The 19767-nt window shown below is 37.7% G+C and overlaps 1 protein-coding gene and 1 pseudogene across 5 annotated transcripts in view; one reads left to right on the forward strand and one right to left on the reverse strand.

Moving 5' to 3' along the window:
- The window catches only part of DNMBP (dynamin binding protein), a 110262-nt gene that overhangs the window by 83832 nt on the left and 6663 nt on the right, over positions 1-19767 (forward strand). For all 5 annotated transcript variants that reach the window (XM_020996791.2, XM_020996792.2, XM_020996790.2 and 2 more), the window contains 9 exons: positions 2907-3054; positions 12381-12398; positions 12552-12751; positions 13267-13397; positions 14541-14645; positions 15032-15160; positions 15759-16091; positions 16844-17023; positions 18817-19015. In XM_020996791.2, coding sequence (XP_020852450.1) covers positions 2907-3054; positions 12381-12398; positions 12552-12751; positions 13267-13397; positions 14541-14645; positions 15032-15160; positions 15759-16091; positions 16844-17023; positions 18817-19015 — 1443 coding nt within the window. The remainder of the gene's footprint in view (positions 1-2906; positions 3055-12380; positions 12399-12551; positions 12752-13266; positions 13398-14540; positions 14646-15031; positions 15161-15758; positions 16092-16843; positions 17024-18816; positions 19016-19767) is intronic.
- Positions 9393-10903, reverse strand: LOC110215378 (programmed cell death protein 5 pseudogene; annotated as a pseudogene).

Below are 19767 nucleotides of genomic sequence, written 5' to 3' on the forward strand. Positions count from 1 at the left end.
ACTCAAAAGAGTTTTTCCTGGGTCCATACAAGAAAAGGCAGTGAATAAAGAATGTCTGTTGCCCAGATTTTGATATGTGTTTGGATGGATGATATAGAATTTTGCCAACAATGGGTGTATCTGAAACAGCACAAAGAAACAATAACTGGACCCAGAGTTGAAAAGGAGGAAGAGAGAAGGCCTTGTTTTTGTTGTTTATGGCAAATTGCTAAACTCTTTTACTGACCCCATGCTACCCATAAAAGCAACGGCCCATCTTTTCAATATTTAATATTTTTATTGGTGTTGTTAGATGACAGTGAAATGTAGAACAGCACTCAGTGATTCTGAAGAGCTAAAGATGAATATCATTCAGAGAGCATTGGGAAAGCATGTGGTGGGTGAAAAAACTTGCTGCATCCATCCTATAACCAGGGAATCGTTCCAAAAAACAGGAGTAATTATATGACAGGAAGAAAAGATGTGGTAATCAAATGACAAGATTGAGAGAGGATAAGTTGTCCCATAGTATTCAAATTGGTACCTTGTAATATCAGAAGAAATTGAGAAAGACCTTCAAAATGTTTATAAAGGTGACATGAAGATGAGGAGAGTTGAGCTGTGGAAAACAGGATATTTATGCAGTGAGAGACAATTGGAAAACCTGTCTTTATTGGAGCAGAGAATCAATATTAGAATAGTGGAGGATAAGGATAGGAAAAATGACCAGATTTTGGAGGGACTTGAAAAAGCCAGACAAAGGAGTGTAGACTTGATTCATAGGCATTAAGGAATCCTTGTAACTTTTTTATTCAGTCAGCAAGCAGCATGCTAGGTGCTGGAAATACAAAAACTAAATAAAAGTCCTGTCCTCAAGGAGCTTATATTCTATAGGGAGAGACCACTTGTATACATGCAAATATATTCAAAATACACATAAGGTTAGTTGAAGGTGCAGGTCGTTACCAGGGGAATTGGGAAAGGCCTCATGTAGGAAGGGATATTTGAGCTGAGTTTTGAAGGAAACTGGAGGTTTCAAGAAGGAAAAGTGAGGAGAGAATAAATTCAGGAATGAAAGATAATCTGAAGAGACAAGAGATGGTATGTTGTGTTTGGAGCTAAGAAGGCCAGTTTGGCTGGGCATAGTGCCTGAAGGGAAATAATCTAGAGTAAGGTTAGAAAGCTAGCTTGGAGATAGTTTCCTAAATGGTTTGAATGTCCTTTGAGAAGGACATGAAGTACTATGTTTTAGGAAGATTGCTCAGGTAGCAGTATCCAAGTTTGGAAAAGTTGCTGTCAAAGAGATCGATTAAGAGACTTTTGCAGTGATGAAGAATGAGATGTTAAGGCCTGTATTAGAATGGTGGCAATGGGAATAGAGAGGAAGGAGACTCTTTGAAACAGTGTTAAGGAAGAAACGTGGGGGATAAAGCCAAGGGGAAAAGCAAGGATAACTCTTAAGATTGTACCTGGGTAACTTGGGGAATGATTGTGCATTTACAGAAACAAGTAAACTAGATACTCCCTCCCTTGAGTAGAGTACAATGTTTGTAAAAGGTGTTACTTATTGTCAAATGTGGTTACTTACTGTGTCTATTAGCTTTACTTAAATGTTTTTCATCATCACAAGGAAGGATTTGATGGGAAGGGTTAAGAGGAAATGGTTAGTATCCTAAATAAGGCAACAAATAAAACTTTAAAATAAGAAATAAGTTAATTGGCAGAAAATCAAAGTAGAAATATCCTTAAAATAGTTGAAATTACAAGACTGAAAGTCATGTAAAAGTTTAGGGCCAGAGTCACTTTGGGGAGTCATTATTATAAAGAGTTGTACCATTGGGAGAGAAGATAAGGTTTTTGAGGGAGTGAATATGGAGAGAACCGAGGACTGAGGAATTTTGCCTTTTGGAAACTGAGTAGGACAGAATACCAATGATGGAGTTAGAAAAGGAGCAAGTAAAGAATCTGTTATGGAGGATTTGAGAAGCCTGTTAGACATTTTAAAGAAGTAGGGGTTGGTCCAGTGATTTAAAATGTAAGAGAGTGAAAAAAAGTGAGGATTGAGAAGAGGGCATTGGATTTACCTAAAAGGGAGTTTATCAGCACTATCTTTAGAAATAACAATTATTGTAATTGTGGAAAAAGAAGCCAAAGGAGGTAATGAAGTGAGAAGTGTTGCTTTGGGATCACTTATGCAAGAAATTTGATTATGCAAAGGCTGGTAGAAATTGAATGGTAGGAGGTTTGAGGGATGGGATTTTTTTTTGTTTTGTTTTAGCTAAGGGAGACTTGGGTGTGTGTGTGTGCGGGGTTGGGGGTGGTAGGTGTTCACATGTCCACGCATGAAAGAGGGAAGATATTTTATGGGTCAAGATCCCAGAAGATATTGGAAGGATTGAGGTATTAGATAGAAAAGTAGTTAACCTTAGCAAGGAAGAGAGCCATCTTTTTTTTTTTCTTTTCAATGGAGGGTAAAGAAAAAGATGAGCAAAGGTATTGAGAATTTTAGCAGACTGGCCAAAGAGAGTTGAGAGTTCTCATCAGATGGCCTCAGTGTTCTCAGTTCTATCTAGTCATTGAGGGAAATTGTTATGCTTTAAAGGTTTATTTAGTATTTAATAGAGAATAAAAACAAATGTATGCTGAGAATTTCTTTTTAATATAGTTCTCAGTGTTTTTGTTTTAAAAAACACTATACTTCTTTAATTTCTTTCAGTATTCTTACTCTTTTAATTGGGAGTAGTAGACTAATAATGAATTTGATAATAAAGGGTAAGTACCAATTTTTAACCAAACTCCTGCTTATGTAATACTTTCAAGTTAGCATACTATGCTTGAGATACCTTGAGTATCTCAAGGTGAATTTGATCAAGGGAGAAAGAAGCTATTTATACTTGAATTACTTAATATCTCTCTCTGTTTTAAAGGACCTGTATTCTTAGAGCATCGGGATGAACTTGAGGGGGTATACAAAGTTTACTGCCAGAATCATGATGAGGCCATTGCACTGCTGGAGATCTATGAGAAGGAGGAGAAGATTCAGAAGCTTCTTCTAGAATACTTGGAAAACCTTAAGTAGGAACTTTGATCTTTTTGTCCTTCCCTCAATTCATCAGTTCTTTGTACCCTCTCTGCTCTTTTTCTCTCTTTCCACTCTTACTACTTCTTAGTCCTGTCCTATTTCAGCCTAGTATGTCAGAGAGATATTTTGAATCATAGAGTCATAAATCTGGAAGGAGTCTCAAATGGCCCAGGCCTAAAATCCCAGAATGACTGTGGAACCATCCTAAATTCCTGGTAACCAAAAAATTATCTTGAGATTCTAAGACCTACCTACTCAAGGCTGGAAAGGATATCATTTACTGGTTTAGGGGAGGTAACACAGGGCAGGGGAAGAAGGGAAGATAGAAAGAGGATGACTCTTTTTGTTTTTAATTGAACATTTTATAAGAAATAATATTGAACCACAAACATTTAATATATTAGCACATTATATAATGATGTAATATATCAACAAATATATACTATATGATATGTTATATCATGGTATATAATTATATATTAATATAACACATTACAATGTAATTATATTCTATACAGTTATATCTTATATAACTATACGTTAATATCATTTAATCACATTACATATTATATACTGTTACATATTAATATACTCACTATTATTGTGTTACATATCATATGTTCTAAATATAATATAATTATATTTCTTAGTAATAGCTTACATTTACATGAATTAATTTCAGTGCATAAAGTATCAGTCCCTCATAAGTCTCTATCAGCATTCTTTGTTGATTGTTGCCTTAGTTTATTTTATTTCACTTTATTATATAGTCCTTCATTAACATTAGTAGTATAGAAATGACACTGGGTTCTTGAAGGTTATGCCAAAAAAGTTCAAGCTCTGGCAGGTCACTTTGAGCTGAAAAGGATTCAGGTGCTGGTCCTATGGCAGGCTGTCTCTTATCTGCGCACTAGCCTTGTTAAGTTCATAGAGTCTAATGATCAGATGATACTGATTTTTGTTGGCCGTAGCATTTCATGAATACTCTCTTAAGATTTGGAGGGATTTTATTCTGTATCTGCACCCATATCAGAGAAATTATAGGTCCTTGGAATGTTATAGTAAGAATTATATAAATGTACTATACTAGATACTATAAAAAGTCCTTTAAATTTTTTAAAATGTTTTTTTAATTGTGAATTTAATCAACATCAGTAAACATAACAAAAGCACATTTTAATTTTAACACAATAGTAACAAAACTGCCCTGCTTGATTGTGTCTCCTCCTGAACTTTTGCTTTCTCCTGGGCATTTTTTATTGTTTCCTTGACATTCTTTTTTGTTTTTCTTTGGTTGTATCACTGTTACTACCCAACAAGTCTGCCTGTAGCCTCCCTTTCATTTTCCCCAAATGAACACTGTCCCTTTTAACAAGTATAGTCAGTTTAAACCTACACGTTGGTCATTTCTGGAAATAGATATCTATCTGGTTCTATCTCTAGTTTATCCATTCTCAAAACATGGTCCCCAAGTCCCTCACAAGGGATCTGCAAGGTCAGAACTATTTTCATGCCATATGATATATAGCATATATAGTTTTCATGATATAATTGACTAACACATTTTAATTTCTAATACAGTAAATATTGATGAATGTAGTTCACATAAATGAACATTCTTTGCGAGATTCTTAATAATTTTTTAAAGAATGTAAAGGGATCCTGAGGCCAAAAAATCTGAGAACTGCTGCGTTAAACTGTCTCCCTTCCTGGAAGTAGAAAGCATGCTTCATCAGTAGAGAAGCTCTTTTAAGAGTTGAATCCTAGAATCTGTGAGTTTTTTCCTATTAACTCTGCCTCCCTTAACTTTTCCTTATAGATCTCTTTTTCTATCCCTTGAATTGCTTTTTTATTCCCATAAAATCCTCCTTAATTCAAGGTTATTTCCCTGCTCTTGTATGTCATCTTTTGCATGCTCTAAGTTCCATCTCTTATTATATCACTCACTGACCCTGCCCTGGACAATGTACACCGTAGGAAACTTCAAATCACCATAGTTCCCAAACCAAATCTAGTGCCTCCCTTTTACACAATCCTAAATAAGGTTTTATCAGCCTGATCTCCTTTTTTTGGGGGGGGAGGTGAGGCAGTCGGAGTTAAGTGACTTGTCCAAGGTCATACAGCTAGTGAGTATCATGTGTCTGAGATCGGATTTGGACTCAGGTCCTCCTGACTCCAGGGCCAGTGTTTTATCCACTCCACCACCTAGCTGCCCCTACAAGCCTAATCTCTAAAAGGGAACAAAAATAGGTAGTCCCTATTTTTTAAAATGATGGCGTGTGCAATAGGGGAAAATGTGTGTGTGTGTGTGTGTGTGTGTGTGTGTTTGTGTGTGTGAAGGAGGGAAATACTGGAATCTTTCTCTGCTATCCTCAAATTGCAGATAAGATCAGCCTTGGCTAGTTAAAGGAGAGTGAATGTGCTAATCCTCAAGCAAGTGTGAATTAATTTGGGGTTTGAAGAAGAGAGAAGGTCTTGTTGATTTTACCTTTGTAACACCTCTCTCATACACACCACCTCTCCTTAGTCACTTCTACCCCACTATTGCAAGCCCTCATCTAGGCAGAGAGACTGGGGTATGTTGATTAATGTTTAACACCAGCATAATACACTTTTAAGTTTAATCTGCATTATTAACTTACTCTTCATCATTTTCTTAAGTCTAGAAAATCAGCAAAACAATCAAGCCCTGATTTGTTCCTTTTTAGGGTTTAAATGTCCAGCTGAGATTTTAACAGCTGGTTCCAGCTGACTTCAGCATGTCCCTGCAATATATGTTAAGCAACTTACCCGGGTTCACTAGTTAGTATCAGAAATGGGATTTGAACCCAGGTCTTCCTGACTCCCAGCCCAGCCCTATATACCTTAACCTGTCTTTGTCTTTGCCAAAATTTTTTTTTCTTTTATAATTCCTGAATCCAGCCCCTTAACTCCATCCCTGCCACAGTGGTTCTCTTCCAAGCCCTGAATATCTTTTCACTGTGTTATAACCACACCCTCCTCTAAATTCCCAATACTAGCATCTCTGCCTTTCACTTGACTCTTTAACACCATTGCTATCTTTTTAGGAACTTTTATTTGATTTACTCTACACAGCATATCCCCTACTTATAGCACACCTTTAGCTGCTAAATTAATTTTTTAGCTATTACCTTTAAGTTTCTGTTGACATCTTTTTGTCAGATATAAAGAACAATTTCTTACAGACGATCACTGACATGCTGTGTATTCTTTTTGCTTTTATTTTCCTAATTTTGTGCTTACCAGGATTGGAGTTTTCCTTCATATTTTCCATCATAGGAATGTAGATTTTCTATTTTTCCTTAGAAACTTTTGGTACCATTCCCATTTGTTTTGTAGATCTCTTGTGGTTCTGAATTTAGTACATTTAATAACTTATTTTTCTTGGCTTTCCTGTTATAATCTATTCCATCTCACTAAAATTATTAGCTTGACAAGATCTAGCTTGTTTGGACTCCCTCTGTCTCTTAGCTTTTGTGTTAACTTGATCTTTTCTTTAATTTGGAGAATGCTAAATTCATAGAATTATAGATTTTATTTTATTTTGCCCTGGAACATAGGGTTGTTTTTTGTTTGTTTTTGTTTTATTTAAAATTTTTTCCCGCTACTCACATTTGGAGGGAAAAATGAAAAATAAAAACCCTTGTAACAAATATGTGTAGTTAAGCAAAACAGATTCCTGCATTGGACATGTACCAAAAAAAGTCTTTTTTTTCCAGTTAATTTATTTTTAGTTTTCAACATTCACTTCCACCAAATTTTGAGTTCCAAAGTTTCTCCCTGTCCCTCCCCTTTCCCTGTCCTATGATGGTGTGCATTCTGATTACCCCTTCCACTAATCTGCCCTCCCTTCTATCACCTCTCCCTCCCTTCTCTTATCCCCTTCTCCTTTTATTTTCCTGTATGGTAAGATAGATTTCAATATCCCATTGACTGTGTCTTATTTCCCAGTTGCATGTAGAAACAATTTTTAATATTCGTTTTTAAACCTTTGGGTTTCAGATTCTCTCCCCACCTTCCTCCCTACCCACCCTCATTGAGAGGGCAAGCAATTTGGTATAGGGTTATACGTGTATGGTCATGCAAAACACTTCCATAATAGTCATGTGAAAGACTAACTATATTTCCCTTCATTCTGTCCATCCCCTCTCCGCAGTTTGTTCTATTCTCTCCTTTATCCCTTTCCCTTCCCAAAAGTGTTTACTTCTGATTATCCCCTACCCCAATCTGCCCTCCCTTCTATAACCCCTCCCTCTCTTATCCCCTTCTCCCCTACTTTCCTGTAGAGTAAGATAGATTTCTATACCCAGTTGAGTGTGTATGTTATTCTTTCCTTAAGCCAAATCCAATGAGAATAAAATTCATTCATTCCCTCTTGCCCCACCCTGTCTTCCCCTCACTAGAAAAGCTTTTTCTTGCCTCTTTTATATGAGATAATTTATCCTGTTCTAGCTCTCCCTTTCTCCTTCTCCCAGTACATTCCTCTCTCCCCCCTTATTTTTATTTTTTAGAAATCATCCCTTCATATTCAACTCACCCTGTGCCCTCTGTCTATATATATTCCCTCCAGCTACCCTAATGATGAGAAAGATCTTATGCGTTAACAAATATCATCTTTCCATGTAGGAATGCAAACAGTTCAACTTTAATAAGTCCCTTATGATTTCTTTCCTGTTTACGTTTTCATGCTTTTCTTGAGTCTTGTATTTGAAAGTCACATTTTCTATTTAGCTCTGGCTTCTCAAAAATGCATTAAATTCTTCTACATCAGTGAATGTCAATTTTTCCCCCTGAAGGATTATATTCAGTTTCTCTGGGTAGGTGATTCTTAATTTTAATCCTAGCTCCTTTGACCTCCAGAATATCATTCCAAGCCCTCTAATCCCTTAATGTAGAAGCTGCTAAATCTTGTGTTATCCTGATTGTGTTTCCACAATACTTGAATTGTTTCTTTCTAGCTGCTTACAGTATTTTCTCCTTGACCTGGGAACTCTGAATTTGGCTGTAATATTCCTAGGAGCTTTCTTTTTGGGATCATTTTCAGGAGGTGATTGGTGGATTCTTTCAATTTCTATTTTACCCTCTGGCTGTAGAATATCAGGGCAGTTTTCCTTGATAATTTCTTGAAAGATGATGTCTAGGCTCTTGTTTTGATCATGGCTTTCAGGTAGTCCAGTAATTTTAAAATTATCTCTCCTGGATCTGTTTTCCAGGTCAGTTGTTTTTCCAGTGAGATATTTTACATTGTCTTCTATTTTTTTCATTCTTTTGGATTTGTTTTATAATTTCTTGATTTCTTATAGAGTCATTAGCTTCCATTTGCTCTATTCTAATTTTTTTGTGTGTGTGTTGATAGGATGGTTATATTAAAATCAGTCAAAAGTAAGATTAGTTGTAATCTAGTGGAAGGAACAGGGAAAGATGATGATGTGCTAAGATGATATGCTTTAAACTCCTCAATTTTACCATGAACAAAGACAATCTTAATTCAAGGCTTTCTTTTCTCCGTAGAAAGGCCAGCTATCAACTAGTAACATAGGTCACAACTAGATTTCAGCCTTCGTAACATTTAAATTTCTATTAATCCTTGCACAATTTGTGTAACTTTTAATTTAAAGGTTACAGTGGGACTTTTTGCTTATAGAGAAATGGAACAGCAATTTAATCCCAGCTGATAGGAATTTTTTTTATGTAGACATTAATGGTAGCACTAAACATCATTGTTTTAAATATATACATATAATATACATTTTACATATATATCTACATATACATATGTTCACTATTAGTTATCTGCAAGTAAAAAAAACCATGGAAAAGTCTGAATTTCACACACACAGCTTGTTTGCTTTCAGAAACACTGTCTAGAAAGCAGCATATGTGTTTCAGATTCTTTCAGATTAAATATGTTGCTGTTGATTTCCACAAAGTTGATGGCCATGGCTACTGGTGCTTTAATATTATTTCTTACTAAAAATATGGTACTGCCATACTCCTTCCCCAGTTAAAAGTCATGAGTAATGTTCACAATTTTAAAGGGCATATGCTGCTGAAGACACTTGAAAACATTGTTAAGCAGGAAAATCATCAACTATTCTCACAAAACATAAGCTTCCTTATGATACTATTTTTTCCCTCTTATGATACTATTAAAAAAATTGTCCAAATTGTTTTATTTCACATAAACAAGTCCTTTTTATTTGCCCCTCTTTCTCAAAATGTATACAGAAAGTAGTTACCATTTAATTAGCTCTTCACTTCTGCCAAGAATTATTTTTTCCTAGAAATTTTTCGAGAGGATTATGAGTCTTTAAACATTAAATTTTAATATTCATCATCTTCATCAGAATCCATTACTTTTCTTCTGTTGAACTTAACTGTTATTTTCTTTTCTGTTTGCTGGCTTACTTTTTCAAGAATTTCTATCAATCTTTGCTCTGATACCTTTGCACTCAGCTGCCCATATCTTACCATCTGTATGAGATCGTTCTCTACTGCTTTGGCCTTTTTTGGCTATACAGGTGCTAAATTACTTAACCTGGCCCATGCTGACTCTTCTAGAACTTGAGCTAGAATATTGTTTCTCATCTCTGCTTCTGTGTGTTTTGCTAGATCACTGGAAGAGTCCCTGTGCTTCTCCTGCAGTTCAGCCAGCCTCTGCTTCCTAAGTAGTCTGAGTTTTTTCCCACTGTTTGCTTGTCTTCCCAGCTAGTTACTTGACTTTTTAACTCTTTGTTAAAGTAGGCTCTGCTTCCAGTATGGAGGGTGTACTGTCCCAAGCTTCAGGGGCTTGTGCAGCTGTTTTCAGAGATACTTCTAGGGACCTGTAAGTTTTAAATTTTTCTAGGAGGGTATGATCTAAGGAAGGAAAGGTGTGTTTGCTCCTGTCCTGGCCTGTGTTCTGGTCTGTGACAAGACAAGCACTCACTCCTGCACTGAAACTGTGAGGAGAGTTCCCTCTCCACTGCTGCCCACAATCTCTGCTATGCCAGTGCTCCTCCTTGTCCCACGACTGTGACCCAGATCCAAGTATGGGCAAAGCAACAGAATCCTGCCTCGGTGCCAGTAAAGAGATCCCTGTAATCTCCTTCCTATCAGTTTGGTCCCCTTACTGTCTGTGGACTGAGAACTTTAGAAGCAGCAGCTGCCACTGTGGTCACTGCCCCAGAGCTGCACTAGGGTGAGGGCTGGACCACACTCCTCTCTCACCCAGGTCCAATAGACCTTTCCCACTGACCTTCTAATTTGTCTTTGGTGTTTTTGGGTTAAGAAGTCTGGAAAACACCACAGCTACCTGTGATTCAGTCCCCTGAGGTCTGCTCTGCATTTGCTGGGGCCCTGATGTTGCAGGCATGGCCCACGCTGAACTGCAGTCCTCTCCCAGCCCAGCACAATACACCTTTCCTGTAGACCATCGAGGTTGTCTTGGGCTGGAAATTTGTTTCACTCTGTCTTTTTGTGGGTTCTGCTGCTAGAATTTGTTTAGAGTCATTTTTTACAGATATTTGGAGGGGTTTGGGGAAGAACTCAAGCAAGTTCCTGCTTTTACTCTGCCATCTTGGCTCTATTCCCAAATATATCTTATTCTGTACCCTGAGTCATCACCCCTCTGTCAGGTTGGAATTGTGATTGGTCGCTGCATTGATCAGAGTTCTTAATTAAGACATGGCATTGTTATTGTATAAATCATTCTGGTTCTGCTCAGTTCACTGTGTCAGTTCATATAAGTCTTCTCATCTTTCTCTAAAACTATCTTCTTCATCCATTCTTATGGCACAGTAGCATTGTATTACATTCATATACCATGATTTGTTCGGCCATTTCCCGAATGATAGGCAACATACCAGTTTTTTGCTACTACAAAAAGAACAGAGGTAAGTACGTTTATATATTTGGATCTTTTCCCTCTTTCTTTGATTTTATAGGCTTAGTAGTAAATTGATGAGTCAGAAGATATATACAGTTTAGTAATATTTTGGGCGTAGTTCTAAATGGTTTTCCAGAACTGCTAAACCAGTTCATAGATCCCTCAATAGCTAGTTACTGTTCCTGTTTTCCTGTAGTCCCTCCAACATTTGTCATTTTAATTTTTGTCAGCTTTGCCAGTCTTATTGATGTAAGGTGGAATCTCACAACTGCAAACATGATCTTCTTTAATATTTTCCTGAGTTCAGCTGTCTGTTTTTCTGAAATTTTTGTCTGTTCATTTCTGTCTCTAAAGTTACTGAAATCATTCCCTTTACACTTTATTCCAGTTTTTTCATTTCTTATGAGGAAAAGTTGGTACTCATCCTAATTTTTCTTATTCTCAAGACCTTAAATAATGCTATGTTTATTATCATTTTCCCCCAAGATCCTTGAGTAGTTAAAATCCTTTCTGTCTACCAGTTTTGTTTGTTTGTTTTTTGGTGAGGCAGTGGGGGTTAAGTGACTTGCCCAGGGTCACACAGCTGGTGTCAGGTGTCTGAGGTCAGATTTGAACTCAGGTCCTCTTGACTCCAGGGCTTGTGCTCTATCGATTGCGCCACCTAGCTGCCCTCCCTACCAGTTTTGACCTAAGGATTTCTGTACCTTTTTGTAGTTTAGAAGTCCACGCTAAAATCCTATCATTATGCTTTGTTATTCCTTTTAGCTTTACTTTTAGGGACTTTAGTTGAAGTTCATATTCTTTTTAACTCTTTTGGGTTGATTTATGTTTAGAAGGTCTCCCTGTGTTGTTAACATTTCTAGGTCAGTGGGTTCAAGGGTAACCAAAACTTTCCCTAAAGCATCAGGAAGAGAGCTTGGTCCAAGTAAATAATTCCCAAGATAGGGACAAAGACCGAGTATTGTTACTGTTGGCAAATCACCAGGCCATATTTCCCAGGATATAACAGAGTTCTAGATTTTTAAGGGAGGCTGCAAATAATAAGATATGTTAGATCACAGGCTCTTCATATATGTATATACAAGGTTAGAGAGCTAATTCTTTACTTTTCCTACCAACATTTGAGAAACAGCCATTTGCCAAACCAGCCATTGGGCAGGGAGGGTTGGAGTAGGGAATGTCGACACATAAATTTTCTCAAGTACTAAATCTCATGTCCAATCCTTGTACAGTACTAGACACCTGGGTAAAGAAATAGCTTAAGTTATGAGGTTTATCTCTTCTTTCTAGTAGCCTAGATATGGCAAGAATTTCCAGTTTCCTCTTTTCCCATGTGATTTGGTGTTACCAGTGGATACTCATGCCTTGAAATTAATGTGAAAAGCCTCTTAATAAGCTGTCTCTTTTCTTTTCATGTTCTCTGCCTTACAGGAGCCTGTACAGTGAATGGTAAGTTCCTTTGTTACTTGCTGTTTCGGTCCATTCATTTGTCCATTGATTTTTCCCATATGTTGTCTTTTATAAGTACAGATATTATGTTGTGCATGTAAGTGACACAAAAGTTATGATGATTGATGAAAACCTCTTTTTCTTCTCCTACAGGGGCTGTACAAACTACATTAACTTGGGCTCCTTCCTCATCAAACCAGTGCAAAGAGTTATGCGTTACCCACTGCTGCTGATGGAGCTCCTGAATTCCACCCCAGAATCTCACCCTGACAAAGTTCCTTTAACCAATGCTGTCCTTGCTGTCAAGGAGATCAATGTCAATATCAATGAATATAAACGTCGAAAAGACCTGGGTAAGATTGGCATGGCAGAATTCCTAGAAAAGAAGGAGGTTATGAGAAGAAAAGCCGTTTTACGAGAGGTTGGCAGAAGACATAGTTGAAAGTTACAGTAGAGAATGGTGGAGTTGTTTGGGGATGTCATTCTTATAAATAATCATTCTAAACTAAGTACCCACAAACAAAAACCCAACGTTTAGATACACAAATGCATAAATGAAGTCGTAATACAACTGTAACTTCAGTTATTTAGCTGTGTAACTTTAACAAGATAGTAACAAAAACACTCTGTTTCCATCTTCTCTTTGGAGCTCTTTTTTTCCCCCAGTTGTATATTTTTAGAGATTTTGTTGTAATTTTTACATGGTTGTTGTCAGTATGTATAGTATGTGTCATTCTGGTTCTTCAGTGAGGATGAGGATTAGGTGTTGTTTTGGTGCTAAATCCCAGTTTTGTAGCCAAATACTTCGATCTCTATTAGTGTTTTAGAGAGTACTTGTTCAGTCACTAACTTGAATTTTGTTCTTTAGTCCTCAAGTACCGTAAAGGAGATGAAGACAGCCTAATGGAGAAAATCTCTAAATTTAACATCCACTCCATTATTAAGAAATCCAACAGAGTAAGCAGTCACCTGAAGCACCTCACAGGCTTTGCTCCTCAGGTAAGATCCTAGCATATCTTGGGCTACTGAAGAGAAAATTCGTGTGTTTGTTCATAATTAGCTGGTGTTAACTATTCATGCATGAGTTCTGTACCTGAGTTTGAGTTGAAGAAGAAAAAGCAATTTTCTCAGGAGTAGAGCCTCATCTGTCTCCTGAAATATATACTATAACTTAGGGAATGACTTATGACACAGTTTCTTCACTAATCCCCAGCTATCTGCTACCCTCCCACCAGAAGATAACTTTTCCATTCCAGAAATTCTCTCCCTTCCTTAGCTAATCATTGTAGTATATACCAGCAATGAAGTTTAGGAGCCTGAAGCCCCTGGTTCTGTGTATTAATTTGCTCTTTGAATATGTATACTTGTTTCTTGTTTCTTGACCTTAAAGAGCTCTTTGAATACATATACTTGAAACTTGTTTCTTGACCTTAAAGAGCTATCAGACAGAGACGAGACCAACATACATTAAAAAATGATGGGGCAGCAAGGTGGCACGGTGGATAGAGCACAGGCCTTGAAGTCAGCAGGACCCTGAGTTCAAATCTGGCCTCAGACCAAACACTTGATACTTACTAGCTGTGTGACCCTGGGCAAGTCACTTGACCCCAATTGCCTAAATAAAATTTTTTGAAAAATGAGAACAAAATATAACTAAGTGCCTGATTATGTAGCGTTTCCTATGAGTTCCTCATAGTTCACAGGAAGGAACAATGAGGGCTGGAGATTCAGAGGAAACTTCATGAAGGAAGTGTTATTTGAGATGAACCTTAAATAACGTAAAGGAGTTAAGTTAGTGGAGAAGAGGGAAGACCTTTACAGATTAAGGAACAAGAAGGAAACGTGGTGGCTAGAATGAATATGGCCTCTTCCAGGGACAATAATGAGAGCAACCTGATCAGACCAGAACAGTGTTTTTGTCAAAGAATAGTGGGAAATGAGGCTGGATAGGTAAAGTAGAGACCTGAATTATATGGCTTGAAAAGGCAGGCGTAGCAAGTTAGGTTTGGTCCATTTGGAAATTGGGAGCCAAATGGAATGATGAAATGTTTAAGGGAGACCAGTTTCTTGGGCTTTAATCAGGCATTGTGACTTGATTGTGGACAGAAAGAAAGACCATGTGCTTATTGTTTATTTTGCCAGATAAGAGATGAAGCATTTGAAGAAACTGAGAAGAACTTCAGAATGCAAGAAAGACTTATTAAGTCTTTTATCCGAGACCTTTCCCTCTACCTTCAGCATATTCGTGTGAGTAAATAACCAACCAGTCCTACTTAGGTATTATTTACTTAAATTTGTCAGTACACTTTGTTTTGATGCAATAGGCAATAAATCTCCCTTACAAAGTATTTTACTTCAACCCAGCAGGATTTGTTAACAAGTTATTAACAAAAAGAAGGGATAGTCTTTAACTTTCAGAGTGTGGTTCATAGACCTTGAATAGGGACTAGTACAACTTCCTTATTTTACAGATTAAGAAACTGAGACCTAGAGAGGTTAAGTAATAAAGTTATATAGATGGTAAATAGTAGAGCCAAGATTTGAATCCAGTTTTTCTGACTTTAAATCTAGTCTTCTTTTAGCTGTAGTAGGCTGCCTTGATTATAGGCATTTGTTATGATTTTTTGCTCCAGGAATCAGCATGTATGAAAGTTTTGGCTGCTATCAGCATGTGGGATGTGTGTATGGAGAAGGGAAATGGAGACTTGGAGCAATTTGAGAAAGTTCATCGATATATCAGTGACCAGCTCTTTACAGATTTCGTAAGTGACTGCCTCTGGTACTCTTTCTTACCCTACTCATAGCTATCTGTGATATCCAAGTCCTGAAAAAAGTTCTGGAAACATAAGTATGTAGGAATTACTTGGAGGCTTTTGCGTTATGCTAGCTTCAGGCTTTTGGTTATGGAATATGATGTCCTTTTGTTTAAATTTGTTATATTCAAGCCATACAAAATTAAGGCAATCAAACCTGGTTTGCAGTTTGAATATTAACCTTTTTTTAGGTGTATACTTTGTCATTAAATCATCAGTTTACATTAATTAGTGAAACTTCAGGTGGAAATCTAATTAACATCACTTATTAAACACATTTGTGTGCGTATTGGTGAATGTTGGTTAAATTGGATAAATGAATAGTAGAAATTTAAAATGTAGACATGCGAAATCATGTCATTTGTCCTAGAGTGCTATGGATGAATATTATACTGGCATGAATCCTTTCAAATGTGTCTGTATTCCAGCATGTGAACAGATAGCAAGAGTGGGCAGATATTGTAGACTGTAACGGAATTAGGCTGGGAATGTAGGTCTAGCAGACCAAGTAATTTGCCCAAATGATGTTCCTTTCTGTTCCCCACAGAAAGAGAGGACCGAGCGGCTTGTCATCTCACCCCTAAACCAGCTTTTGAGCATGTTCACAGGACCTCACAAGCTGGTCCAGAAACGCTTTGATAAGTTGTTGGACTTCTACAATTGCACAGAACGAGCAGAGAAGTTGAAGGACAAGAAAACTTTGGAAGAACTGCAGTCTGCCCGTAACAACTATGAGGCCTTAAATGCACAGTTGTTGGATGAACTCCCTAAATTCAGACATTATGCCCAAGGCCTTTTCTTCAATTGCATCCATGGCTATGCAGAGGCACACTGCGATTTTGTGCATCGGGCCCTTCAGGAGTTGCAGCCACTGCTCGCAGTGAGTGCCTTATTCTCTTTAGCAATATGAGGGAAGAGCACCCTCTTTCTGAAATTTCACTCATTTGGTATTGGAAATGACAGTATTATCTGGTGAATAATGTAAATTCCAGTAGGTAGGGTCTGGCCCTGGATCATCTGTCTACAATTTTCATTCTTGATCTTCTTTCATCATTGGTGAGATAATGTCTGCTCTGGAAGTTTCTCTTACTTCATCAGAATTGGAACCTCACAGATTGTCTAGTCTGCCCCTTACCTGAGCAGGAGCCATCTCTACAAGTATCATTAACAGTGGTCATCCAACCTCCACTGGAAGGCCTCTTGTTATGGGAAACTTCGTACTTCCCAAGGCAATTCATACCACTATTGGGCCACTAAAATCATTGTGATATTTTCCTTTATGTTGAAAAAAAATGGCTTCCCTGAAACTTCCACCTGTTAACGAACAAAACAAAAACTCTTCCACAACCTTTCTTTCAAATACTTGAAGTCAGTGATCCTCTGCCCACGTGTCTTCTCTTGACCAGGTTAAATGGGCTGGTCAGTTTTATATTTTGGCTATGCATAAAAATCATTATTCATTTTGTCAGGGTTGGTATTCCAGACCTTGGTTATTGATTCTTTACATGGGGTGGACTGAAGCAAAGCCTTAACCTCCAGAACTAATTTTGATGGAACATTTAGTCCTGCAGTTCTTTCATCTTTTTGATTCTTTCCCTGCTTTTTGATTGCACTCTTTTTCATGGGCTCTAGCTGCTTAAAGTTGCTGACAGAGAGGGAAACCTCATTGCCATCTTCCACGAAGAGCACAGCCGAGTTCTTCAGCAGCTCCAGGTCTTCACGTTCTTCCCAGAGTCTCTTCCAGCCACTAAGAAGCCTTTTGAGAGAAAAACTATGGAGCGCCAGTCTTCTCGGAAGCCTCTTCAGAGTTTGGTGAGTACAGGACTACCTCTGTAGATGAAGTTTGTGTACCCAAGCCAGTGTGACCAGAAACAGTTTTTATACAAAGTTTATAGGAGCTTAAATATTGTAGCAGATGGAAAATAAGAATTCTTCTATTTTTGTCTCATTTCTATGAAAAATACCTGGAATAGTGAATTTGTTTGTAAATTTTTTTTTGTTTGTTTTTTGTTTTGTTTTGTTTTTTGCTTTTTGGTGAGGCAGTTGGGGTTAAGTGACTTGCCCAGGGTCATACAGCTAATAAGTGTCAAGTGTCTGAGGCTGGATTTGAACTCTGACTCCAAGGCCAGAGCTCTATTCACTGCACCACCTAGCTGCCCCATTTGTAATTTTCACAGAATGTATTTATCCCATTCGTTTCTCTGAAAAGCATACTTTGGACCTGATCTTGATAATTTGAAGGGAATTAATTCCTTATTAAAATTATAATATATCTTTACTGTATGATAAAAGAGGTAACTTTTTTAAAAATTCTAACTTTTGTCATTTTAATTTTTAAAAGGCTATCTTTTTATTAATCCCTTTTGTTTTAATATCAAGCCAAGCCAACTGACATAGGAATCATGTGTAACAACTTAGGCAATGTTCTCCTTCATCTTACCACACTTCTTTAAAGAAGGGAGGAAGAAAAAAAAAGGTAGAAGAAAGAGAGGTGTGAATTCTCTCTTCTTGAAGGCCAAGAGTGGTTATTACAATGACGTGGTATTTGGGTTTGGTTGAATATTCTTTTCATTTACATTATTGTAGTCATTGTGTACAGTTTCCTGGTTCTACTTAATTCATTCAGCTGGTTATACTTTTTTTTCCCCTAAATTCTTCATGTTTGCTTTCTTGCAGCACAAGATATCCTGTTGCATTAATATACCACAGTGATTCACTCATCCTCCAGTTTGTTCACCTACTTCAGGCACCTACTTTTTGGAGACCAAATTTTACACACACACACACACACACACACACAGATAAAATGGTGGTTTTTCTTCACCCAGATAACAAAACATTGAACATAAAATATCTTCGCCTGTGCCTGTAGTGAGGCCAAGTAGTCATAGCTAACATTTATATAGATTTATTGTGTGCCAGGCATGAGAATCATGAATGACATTATTTCGAATTTCTACATTTTAGATGTGCATTAAATCTTCTCCTTCTCCAAAACATCCCTGTTTCTTTTAATGTCTGAATTTAGGGAGTTCATCCAACAGCTGTGGGTTTAAGGCCTCATAGTTGTCACGGGCAGATGGAGTTCTTCCAAAGTGTTCTTGTTCTTCACTCTCTCTGCTCAGTCTGTGCAGTTGTAGAAGTCCAACAGCTCATCAAACATTTTCAGTAGGCATGAGTGGTCATTATTAGACTAGGGGATCAGAGAAACCCTGGAGATACAGTTTGTTGGGATTTCAACAGAACACATCAGATCATAAGATTTCAAGGTAGAAACTTTAGAGAACACCTAGCCCACAGGTTCCTGCCAAGCACTTTACAGTTATGATCTCGTCCTTGGGAAATAGGTGCTTTCTTATCCCCATTTTTACAGATGAGGAAACTGAGGCAAGCGGAGGTGAAATGACTTCTCAGAGTGACATAGCTAGAAAGTATCTGGATCTGGATTTGAACTCAGATCTTTCTGACTCTATCTACCTAGGCCTTACATTTTCAGTGAGAGCAGATTTTTGCCATTGTTTCTGAGACTCTCTTTGAACAGGTTGTGAATTAATCCGCATGAGGAGCCATTATTAATGACTTGTACTTTTTGTGTTGCCTTTCAGCCAAGCTATGTGCTACAGTCAGATGAACTCCGTGCTACCCTGCTGGTGAGGTATCCCCCTGAAAAACTCTTCCAAGCAGAACGGAACTTCAATGCTGCCCAGGACCTAGATGTTTCTCTCCTCGAGGGAGACCTTGTGGGTGTAATCAAAAAGAAGGACCCTATGGGCAGTCAGAATAGATGGCTGATTGACAATGGAGGTAAGTGTTTGAGAGAGCTTTTGGGTCTGGCTGCTTAGCAAGGACAAATGGTATTGTGAGTTATTCATGAATTTGGTGCAGTCTAGGAACATGTGAGAATGTCTTTTGATTCTTCTTATTGAATCCAGGTGTCTGGTTCTCAAGACAGCGTTTGATTTATCCTCTACCTTTAGATAGTACTGTACAATACCCATGCTTTAAAGATACCAGATATCTGTCCATTTATTTTATTGGGGTTTTTTTTTTAGGCAATTGGGGTTAAGTGACTTGCCCAGGGTCACACAGCTAGTTAAGTGTCAGGTGTTTGGTCTGAGGCCGGATTTGAACTCGGGTCCTCCTGACTTCAGGGCCGGTGCTGTATCCACTGTGCCACCTAGCTGTCCCTTGTCCATTTCTTTTAAATTTCCAGAGGAGTCTCTTTGGCTTATCTTGGAAATATATTTGATAAAAACGTTGATAAAACTTACAGGCCATAAAATCCTACTTCTAATAGCTAACTTAACTCCTTCTTGGCATAACTTAAGCCTTTTGAAATGCAGTATGTTATAGTAGAAAGAGAATTTGGGGTAAAATAATCTTGGGTTCAAGTCCTAGGTCCTGTAGTTAACTATGTGGGAAAATTATTTAACCTCTCTGATTGATCCTCATTTCCTCTTTTGTAAAAGTAGGCATTTGCACCATCCCATGAGTACTGGTATCACCTCTCTGAAGGTGACCCCCAAATCTACATAGCTAGGTTTAACCTCCCCCAC

Source organism: Phascolarctos cinereus, unplaced genomic scaffold (assembly GCF_003287225.1).
Source record: "Phascolarctos cinereus isolate Bilbo 61053 unplaced genomic scaffold, phaCin_HiC Scaffold_3;HRSCAF=262, whole genome shotgun sequence".
Lineage (NCBI taxonomy): Eukaryota > Metazoa > Chordata > Mammalia > Diprotodontia > Phascolarctidae > Phascolarctos > Phascolarctos cinereus.